Source organism: Uloborus diversus, chromosome 2 (assembly GCF_026930045.1).
Source record: "Uloborus diversus isolate 005 chromosome 2, Udiv.v.3.1, whole genome shotgun sequence".
Taxonomy (NCBI): domain Eukaryota; kingdom Metazoa; phylum Arthropoda; class Arachnida; order Araneae; family Uloboridae; genus Uloborus; species Uloborus diversus.
In genome coordinates, this window is record NC_072732.1 from 12,351,454 (window position 1) to 12,362,366 (window position 10,913).

General features: G+C 35.4%; 1 protein-coding gene across 1 annotated transcript in view; it reads right to left on the reverse strand.

The window, feature by feature from the left end:
- LOC129216865 (nose resistant to fluoxetine protein 6-like) overlaps positions 1-10,403 on the reverse strand; it is a 53,144-nt gene extending 42,741 nt beyond the window's left edge. The window contains exons 1-5 of the mRNA XM_054851079.1: positions 10,061-10,403; positions 3,738-3,961; positions 1,513-1,627; positions 354-438; positions 68-159 (exon numbers count right to left, since the gene is read on the reverse strand). Of these exons, the coding sequence (XP_054707054.1) occupies positions 68-159; positions 354-438; positions 1,513-1,627; positions 3,738-3,961; positions 10,061-10,388 (844 nt within the window). The 5' untranslated portion in view covers positions 10,389-10,403. The remainder of the gene's footprint in view (positions 1-67; positions 160-353; positions 439-1,512; positions 1,628-3,737; positions 3,962-10,060) is intronic.
- Between the last annotated feature and the right edge of the window lie 510 nt (positions 10,404-10,913).

The following is a 10,913-nucleotide window of genomic DNA, read 5'->3' on the forward strand; positions in this document are numbered from 1 at the left end:
AGCGACTTAAAAGTTAAAATGAATCGATATTATAAAGTGAAAGTGCACTATTTCTTTACTCGCTTACTTATGTGCTTGCTCAAGGAAAAATCTTCAGACAGATTATATTCTACAACAGACCCATAAATGCAAATGATAAGCAGCAGTGACACTCCGCATCTGAAAAAAGCTACATGTTAGTTACTTTGAACTCTGATGATTCATAACATTAAAATTTTACAAAAACTTTTAAACAAGTTATTGAACAAAGGGATTTTTATTAAGATATATGAAAACGTTAGTTTTCCAATGTTACAGTTGAAGCGTCATTGTTATACTGAAAAAGAAATTAGCTGAAAAATTCAAGAACTCACATGACAGCAATATGTACAGCTTGAAAATTGACTTCCCTTACGTAACATTGTGGAATTTTTATCTCCATGTCAAAACTTTCACCAGCTGAAAAATTTAACCAAAAAAGTGTGTCAACTGTACTCAACACGTTGGAAAGGAAACAAAGAGATACATATAAAGGGTGTCCCAAAATTAACGCAAGATTTGAATTTGCCACAACTTTTGCTGTGAATTGTTGGAAGCCACGGAAAAAGAACAATTTGACAGCTGGGAGTTTAGGGTTAGTAAAAATGGAGTGTTATGCTATTATACAGCCAGCGAAACAATTCAATCACTGCATAAGGAATTTCCTGTTCGTGTACTCTCTCGTTTCGGTGATACGAATTGTACCCTAGATCGTGTGATTTTACATCATTAGACTTCTCCCTATGGGGTTATTTGAAGTCAAACGTCTATGTCAGCAATCCCACAACCACCTGCGCATTACCTAATTGCGATATCGAGCGCCAATAACAGTAAACTGCTTGACCCGCCCAAACTTTCATTATTTTTCAAATAATTGTTCGATAATGAAAACGCATTATAGAATCGAAAACGCTCCATTTGTAATAACCCAAGACCCTCAGCTGCTAAATTGTACTTTTTTCAAGATTGCCCACAATTTATTGCAAAAATGGCGGCAAATTCAAATTTTGCGTTAATTTTGGGACACCCTTTACATACTAAGTCTGTGTTCGGAAACAGTTCACCGGTTACACCGCGTGGTTGGCGAAGTTGCGATTATGACGTCACTGGTATTTTTCTGGATCCTATGAAAAGGAGTGCAATACACTTGGAAGGCCAAAGGTTGGCCAAAAAAGGTTATTAGGTTGTTAAAAGGTTATTAGGTTGGCCAAAAAATACCAAATGATCTTGCTAACCACGTCGATACTGTGGTGAGAGCGGTTGCAACCGGGCTGCAAGCATTTCTGAACGATGGTAAATGACGTGAAAGAACAGCTGTTTGCCGTTGTTTCCGAGAGCTAGCGGTGGCACCGGTGCGACCGTTCCCTGTTTCCGAACAAAACGTAATGGAATGTAAAAACATAGATTAGTAACAGCGTTTGAACTTCAAAAATTCACGGAAATCGTCAAAAATGAATCAATAAAAATTAAAAGAGAACTATGCAGCAAGTAAACCTTTCTGAGCTATGTTCCTCATATCTTCCAACGTGCAGAGGGAAGGGACGCAAACACTGAAGCGAAACTTCAAGTAGAAGAGAGCCATCCCGGCAACTCGAATTTCTTCAGCAATCTGTAAAAAGAAGCATGAGAAATAAAATGGGAGAAATGCAGCACAGAAAATTATGCTAGTTGAGGCTTTCGATTACGAAGCGTTAAATTGTGTTAGAATAATGTTAACTATTAGAAAATACTACTTTGAGGAAAGAAAATGTCTTAATAACGAGAAGAAATCAGTTAGGCTTATACATTATGTATTTGAATGGCATCGTCCTTGGTCACAAGCTAAAGAATGCGATAAGGGAGTCATTTCGATAGCAAAACAAACTCGCTTTGTTTACATCGGTTGTCACCACGATTATTGTTAGGAAACAAATGAACAGGAATTGTATGCTAGCCTGAGATTACCTATTACATTTGGTCACTCAATTCAACAATAACTCTTAGTGGTCGGAAAAACCACTTTTTTTTGTAGCGAAATGCAACTACAACTACTTTTTTTAACCGACTTCAAAAAAGAGGCGGTTATCAGTTCATACCGTATGTATGTTTGTTTTTTTTTTTTGTTTGTCCATTCACAGCGTCTCACCTAGTGAACCGATTTTGATGATTCTTTTTTTAATGTATAGGGGATGGCTCAACTTAGGTCCTATTACTTTGCTTGACCATATTTGTCCTTTAGAAAAAAAGTTATGGGCAAAAAATAACAAATTTCATGCAATTTCCCTATTAAATGATTAAATATAAAACCCATTGTTATGAAAGTTGGTGCCATACGACAGTAACATTAATAGTAATTGTAGTGATAATTTTGAATGAAGGCTTCTCTGAAGCAAGCAACAAATTTCTTCAGGGGGATATTTCGATAATCGGGAATCTGGCGCTGTCGTCTCATTTTTGGCATAAATAATTTGATTTTGGTAATCCTGCTAATTTACAGTAAGCCTATGTGAATTATCGAAATCTTCCTTTCTTCAGTGCTTTTGTGCCATAGTGGAGGTAAACCTAACCTGTAAGCGAGCTGATGCAGTGATTAGGATCTGCTTAGCCTTCACAATGCTACCATTTTGTTTGCCTCAACTACACAGTAATATTTTTATCGTTATCATCTACGCCAATAACAGATGATCAGGGATAAGTAAGAAAATACAGGATTGCATAACAAGCAACTTGTATGCTGTGAAATGGAAACTAGTTAGGGAAAACGTAATACTTAAATGGTTATAATTAAATTAACTACACATGAATTCCAGAGAGGAACAAAGATAAGTTTTTAGTGCCAATCGCCTGAAGTTTAATGCGTGTTTATAGTTTTTTTTTTTTTTTTTAGTATGGAGCATTTTTATGAAAAAAATAAGGCGAAGTTTCGTGATGGTAACTTCTTACTTTTTCTAAAATACCTACATTTACACTAAAAAGAATGAAATAAAAAAATTTTGAAAAAAAAAAATAGAACCGACTTTAAAATTGCTCTAAAAAGTGAAAAATAATTTTATTCTTTAAACACCATCGATAATGCTTTTAAACAAAATTTTTGAAGTTGGCGCAAAAACGATAGATAAAATCATTCACAGCCGTTACTCAACTATAATTATAAATTTAACCAAGCCCAGTTTCTTCACTATCACATACATTATGCATTGATGACAGCATATTTGAATAACGATATAAATTTTTCATTCGTAACTTTGGATGCTTTTTCTGAAAAAAATATGAACGAAGCATGGTTACACTGGATTTTACGTTTTGTTTTTGCGCCAACTTCAAAAATTATATTTAAAAGCATTATCAATGGTGTTTAAAGAATATAATTATTTTTCACTTTTTAGAGCAATTTTGAAGTCGGTTCTATTTTTTTTTCAAAATTTTTTTATTAGAAATGTAGCTAACTACAACTAAAACTACTCTTTTACAAATATAGTTAACTACAACTACAACTACTCTTTTCAAAATGTAGCAACTACAAACGACTTTTGAAAAGTAGTCACTACTTTGCTACTTTTTAAAAAAAAATAATTAATTAAAAAAACATACACAATGCTTGAGAATTGAACGAAAAAATTCAAAAAATTGTTTAGAATTTAGATCAATAAATTGGCTCATTTTTTTAATGATCTGATGAACAGATCATTAAAAAACATTACCTTCTGCTTAATCCACTCAATTTGCAAAATGTAACTCACCGAGTCAAGGGGTGAGGCATATTCCTGCTTGGCCATGGACATGTTTCGTGGCATAGCGGGCATCTTGGGAGCGATTTCAACGGCACAGTGCTGACCGCGGAACTCGATTTCCCCTCCTCCTCCCCGTCTGGGCAGCTCGATGTCCAAGCACTGGTCGAAGGCCCCGAAGTCGGACATCGTGCCGGATAATATTCCGGCGGGGAACTTGGATGAAGCATCTAACACTGAGGAAAAAAAAAAAAAAAAGATACGTATCATTTCAGTACTCATCAAACGATTCGAATCTCGGTCAGACACCTGAACCAGGGCTGCCAGAGATTAGGGACTTTTTCCCATAAGAACTTGAATTTCACCTGTGCAAAAACTCTCAGAGACAACTTATATACCATACTGATTGAAGAGAAGTCGTTCAGCGTTACGTCCTGGTGCGAGATCGACAGCGAAAGTGTTAATGAAAAAGATACATTCATTGAATATTTTACGGATCAAACATTTACATTTCACTAAGATTGAATTTTTTCGGCTTCTATGATGGAGACTTTTTCGTGTATTTGTTGTAACTATTTTTAAAGATTGGGCAGAAAAGGAGGAGAAAAAAACAATTCCCTGCTATAGCCCTTAATGTAATTTCTCTCTTATATCGTAAATCTTTCCGGCCTATCCGTTTTGTACTACTACTTGTAGTTGTATCCCGACGTTTTTTTTTTTTTTTTTTTTTTTTTTGAGCAAACTAGTTTTACACTGATTTCAGTAAGTTCTCGCCCTATAGCCAGGACTAAGGCAGAAATACATGAAATACACAGCCAACTCGTTCGTTCCAGTCCTCGGCTGGAATGACTGAGTTGGCGGTGTATTTCATGTAGTTTTACACTGTGGAAAGTGCCTCGGTAAAAGTTCAAAGTGGGGTTTAATATGATTTTATTTCTTCGATTTACCAACCTTTACGCTAAAACTTAAGAGTTATTAACCCATTCCGGTAAATGCTCGAAACGTGGTTGGTTGGTTCTGCTGGATTTAATGGCGCATTAGCTAATTATAGGCTTTACAGAGCCAAACTCTTTTCTTTCTTTTTTTTTTTTAATAAGAAGAATCAAATGAGGAAAAAAGCAATCAAAAGTGCATTTGAGAATAAAGGGCATTAAACTCTAGGAGTTTTAAGTACAAAATTACTTGAAAACAAAATATTTGTTTAATTGTTTTTCGTTTCTTTTTCTTTAATTTCTCTATTATTTGCTTTAAATTTAAACATTCAATATATTTGTATGCAAATTTTCTTATTTTATCACATTAAAATTACAATTACGTTTGCACAAATTGAGTAAATATTGCATTTATATAAGAAAAAAAAAGTTTTGTAGTGCTTTTAAAGGTATTCATAACATTAATGAAGGGGGGGGGGGGGGGAGAGAGTTCGCATGTACTATTTGCCCGAGGCCCCACTGTGGCTTGATTGGGCCAGCAAAAGGCATGTTAGAATAAAGAGGAAAGAAAAAAATATTACTATTCTACGAAAGGAAATCACTGAAAGAAAAAACAATGAATAAATCATTCTTAAATTGCCCGAGCTAAAAAAAACGCCACTAATGGGGAGCGTGCCCCACGTTTGGTAACACTGCCCTAAAAAGTCATTCGTGACGCCATTGTTTCCCGAATAGCATTTCATTTCTTTCAACAAAAGTAAGGGTCTTACGATGTAGGTAGTGGACCCTTCACAAAGCATGTATAGTCGGTGCAGAGCAGAGCCGTGTCCAAGGGGAGGGTTTTAGGGGTTAAACCCCTCCCATTGAAAGAAAAAAATCATTGAATCATTGAACGATTTTCCAAAATGTATTTTAAGTTTTAATTAATTTTAGAGCTAAACTCTGATACAGTATTCACCCTCTTTAATATTTCCCGATGTTTAACAATTAGCATTTTCCTCAATTGTAGGATTCCCAAGCCCCTTCGCTTCTAATTACTTGAAAAAATTAACGACGGAGGAATGGCTGAAGAGTCCGGCAATGCTGTAAGCATGCAGGGGAAAATTATTTAAAAGAATGTTAGACAATGACTTAGCCCCCCTTCCTTCCCCCCCCCAAAAAAAACAAATGTTCAACTGTACAAATAAGATTTCATTAAAAAAAAAAAAAAAAAAAACACACAAAACGTATATATAAAAAAAAAGCCTGGTTATCGAACTAAAATGAACTATTCAACTCGCGTAGTTAGTTTTTCCTTTGACAACGTAAGTTACAAAGGCAAAAAGTTTCAACCCCTCCCTTTATGAAATCCTGGACACGGGCCTGGTGCAGAGCCACAGGAAACATCAAAAGCAAGGCACCTTTTCGGGCCATCATTACATAAATCAAACTCGATTATCAAGGTCTCGGTCATTAACAGAACTTTCTAGAAATTTTGAAAACATTAGAAGCGATCAATTCAATAACAACACGGATGTTTATCAGTCTGGCAAATATGCGAATATCAAGGCTGATGACGTAATTGTGGAAAGCGCACGTGTGTATTTAATCAATATTATGCATAACCTACCTATCACTGATTCCTTTGCCTAAGGTATTCGGAAAACCCTACGACATGCTTCGTGTGAATCGTGCTTAGGATAAAATTCGGATGTGAGGAGGGAGAAACCTGTTTTGCGCTATCACCGTGGGCCACAGTTTCACTTTCCTCCCCTCGTGGAGCTTTTCCGATTTGAAAGTCATGATCAAGGCTTGTGGACTGGACAGTCTTGCATAATATAGACGAACGCGCGAACGGCGTAATTTTTGGCTCTGCAGAAATTTTTTTTTTCAAACTGCTAACGTTGATTAAAAAAAAAAAAAATAAGAGAATTTTTAAGAAAATCCCAGAGTTTTATTTCTGTTAAAGCCTTTCTCCAAAAACCTTTTAAGGCACATGTGTAAAAAAATGGTTTCGGCAGTTTTTTTCAGTTGGTGAAAAATTAATGATTTCAGCACTTTTTTTGTATCTTTCATATTTGAATATAAATTCAATTTTTTTATTCAAGGGTGAGTTAGGCAAAGTAATTATTTGAAGAAAATTTTCCAGTTGGGATTTGTGTTAGCAGAAAGCTTTTCATTTTATCTAAGTCTGGGACTAGAATGGCAGAAAGTTTATAAAAAAAAAGTTAAATGAAAATGCTTTTTTTTTACTGAGGGGGAGGGGGGGACTCTCAGTCGACATTGTATATTAATTATTACAAAGCTTCCGATGGGCACAAGCAGAGGTGCTAATGATATTTTTTAGGAAACCCTAGTTGGATCTTACAAAATTTTGAGAACTTATAATTACAAAATACAAAGACCATACAGTGAATAATTCTTAAAATTTATTAACTTTTTCCTAATTGCTACTATTTTAGCTAGTCGATTAGCCCTCGAAAAGGATGAAAGGTTGAAAAATATGATAACAAGTACTAAAATTAATCTCTTAAAAATTTATTTTTCCACAAACAATTCTGTACCTCGCGACAGACTAATTTTAATCCAAAAATTGTGATTATCACGATATTGCTGCATTGTATAAAGCATCTTTCTCCGTATGGAGCCACAAGAACTTAGTCAAAAAAGAAAATCCTTTACAATAATTTACCAGTCATATAAGGGCACGAGTGTCAACCTTTGTATGCATTAGAAAAACGCTTTTACGCTCTCCTGAAATCTAGTGATAATGTGACTTTTTGAGGTACAAAATTATTTTTAAAATTATGTAAAATTCTCTGGCAGAATAAGGTAGATAAGCGGGAAAGGATTACGACGTAAACAGGGAAATTAAATACAGGGCCTAGAACGGAGAAGATTTTTCTATTCTTCCCTACGCAATATTCTTATTAGTCACAGCATGTGCATAAAAAAACGTCCATCATAAATTGCGAAAGATAAAAAACGTATGGTGTTGCGCAACAAGTAATGGCTTCAGGGAATAAAATACAATAAACGCTAAGTTTTAAATTTATCAATTAGCTGTAACATACGTCTGTTCAGGGCCTATTGATTAACATAAGAATCATCTATCCAATTTTTAGCCTACTTTCCCAGTAAAAGTCAGAGAAAGAAGAAAAAAGCGTGAATGAAGGCTTAACGCATCTTAAAAATATCCCGAAAAACAAAAAAAAAAATTCAAAAATAAATAAAATAGTTAGATAAATATTGATAAATTAAAAATTGGAAAGTAGGGTATTGAGATGGGGAAAAATGTCTATCGGTCTGTCTGTCTGTCCCCCCCCCCCTAATAACTTTTGAATGAATAGTCCGATTCGAACTAATTTTTTTTTTTTTTTTGTTAGAAAGATCTTGGCGAGGACATCTCACTCCCATAATTCCTTTTTTGATTTGAACAATTTTTCGTTCAATTTTGAACAGTTCAAAAAAAAAACTTAACATTAGCGCCTATGGGGAAATTCAAGGCAAAAATAAATCTTGAACTTAGAGGCGAAGTGGCTCCAAACAATCTTTGTAGGGAAAAGCTTTTGATGGTAAACAAGTATCAAAAATATCTTTTTGATTTGAACAAGTTTTCGTTCAATTTTGAGCAGTTCAAATCTCTTAACATTTGCGCCTACGAGGAAATTGAAAGTCAATATAGATTCCGAACTTAAAGGCGGATTTACTTCAAAAAAAACTTTGTTGGAAATAGCTCTTGACGACCTACTCTTGACTCCGACAATTTTGGTGCTCCTGACTCCGACTCCGACTCCTGTTCCCGAAAATTACTTTATAGGGGGATCAAAGGCCCCCTAAAATCTAAGAAGAAGGGCCTGTGCCCCACATGCCCCTGCTGTAATCAGGCTCTGATTATTTGTCCACATATTCACCAGACCGGTTCAGACATTTTCCCCATCGCAGCACTAAATTAAAAATCCTCCTGTGGTAAACTCTTCCTGCTGCCTGTGGAACCACCGTCAGACCGCGTTCCTGGCGTCCTCGTCACATGTGAATCTCTGACCAGCCAGAAACTTCTTCAGTGGACGAAGACGTGAAAATCATTAGGGCAAGGTCGGGACAGTAGGTGCCCCTGTGAATTGCTATGGGCTCCCTTGCTTCATAGAAAACGAATAACACTTCGCTGCTCATAAGCTGTGGACGTCTGAAGAGCAACCGTCATCTTAAATGACTGATAGCAGCTCCGCTCTTCCGAGAAAAAAACAGATACGGCTGGTGCGGTTCAAGGAATTGTCACTGATGGGGATGTATATGTTCGCTTTGTATTCACAGCCATATTCTGGCTAAAAAAAAATAGGCTCAAAGACTTTTTGATTTGCCCTTGTAGAAGCGGTGCTTCAGACGCCAGAGGTCATGAGTTCAGTTCCCACCTATGCCCTGTATGTTATTTCCTTTCTTTGTGCTGTGAATCTTTCTTGTGTTGTCTTGTCATCTTTATGTTTACTAATAATAAAGCTGAAAGTCTGTCCGGAGGATGTCTGAATCTCTGTGACGAGCATAGCGCCTAGACCGTTCGGTTGATTTTCATGAAATTTGGCGCAAAGTTAGTTTGTAGCATGGGGGTGTGCACCTCGAAGCGATTTTTCGAAAATTCGATGTGGTTCTTTTTCTATTCCAATTTTAAGAACAAAAATATCATAAGATGGACGAGTAAATTACGAAATTATCATAACGTGGAACCGTAACATGGGTACAAGCCAATTGGCGAGAAAATTCACCACACATTATTTGTAAACATACAGGCGAACCAAAAGACCCTTTAATTTTTCTATTACGTGCAAAGCCGTGCGGGTAACACTAGTAAATAAATAAAAGAAGAAATCCAGCCTCTGGAGGCAATATCAACCAATCATTCCACAGTGGTATTACCTGTGGACAGGTCAAGAACAACAATACAAACGATAAAGGACTAATTTGATATTGTCAATCTTTAAGATCTCAAAACGCTTCAAATTTAGAAATTTTGAGAAATTTCAGAATTTCGTAAAGGATTTTTATTGTTATGATTTAAGGAGAAGAAATTGAGACGAGTGGGAAAGATTTTACTTATATTTTTCTTTATAATTTAAAATAAAACATAGTAAGTTCGGAACTGTTTTGAACTAAAAGCTTCTTTGCACTCTGTTCTTCTGTTGCACTGAAGTTAGCAATTTCGCTAAATTCAGACCTTAGAAAATTCATAATTTGGTGTAAAAAGAATCCAAGCTCTGAAATTTCAGCAAGAAACTCGGTATCAACAGTATAAAAAATTTTGGCATTCGAGGAATGAATTTTATCGTGCACAAAAGAAATCAAAAATCAGAATAGATATGATCAGTACCTAAAAACAGATTTTTTCATAAAATAATCAATAAAAATTTATTCATAAAAATTGGTACTAACTTTTCAGTGCCCAGACTTTCACATTGACTAGGTCGCTCGCGAACTTCATGAAAGACCTCATGCATTTAGGTGAAATCTGAGTTTCACTCCCGTATGTCATCAGGGGTCGTAGAACGGTTTTCACACCATCCCTCATCATATTCTTCAGCTCCTTTTCGAACATTTTCGTTTGGTTCCTTAAGCGTGCTTGGTATGTCTCGAGATCAAATTCTTTTTCTTTTGCACTTGGCCCTGCATCGGCAAGAATATCATTAGCTACGTTACTTCCTGCTCTTGTAAGAAGAAATCCCAATATGAGAATCTGAATTGAAAAGAGCTTAGCTTCCATCTTGTCCTTAAATTTTGCAAAATTGCTGATGCTTTATAATCGCAAACCTAGATTCGGGCTTAAGAATAATTTTTAAATTTCTTCGACCATTGGAGAACCTTTAACCGACTTGTTCGTCACTAGATTTATTTACTGTGAAAAATGTACATACTATCTGAATAAATGCCAGTCAGTTGGCTATTATATCATTCGGTTAATGAACAAAAAAAAAAAAAAAAAACGAATAAAAGATTTCACGCAATACTTTTTTTAAGAAACTGAAATTTCAAACTTAGACTATGGTTTTAAATTTCAATTTTTATTAACAACGTACCGTTTTAAAAATTTAAAATTTTAGCTACAAGGAACAACAATTTGAAGTTTTGGTCACTTTAAGTTATCTTCCTGCTGAAATTTAAATCATATAGTTTCCCTCTTCACGATACAAACATTTTCACACACATTGGCATCACAAGACAAAATTATTATTTATTTTCCTCTGAAAGTTACCTTCATCTCTCATGGAAACTGGTTAGAATAGTACAA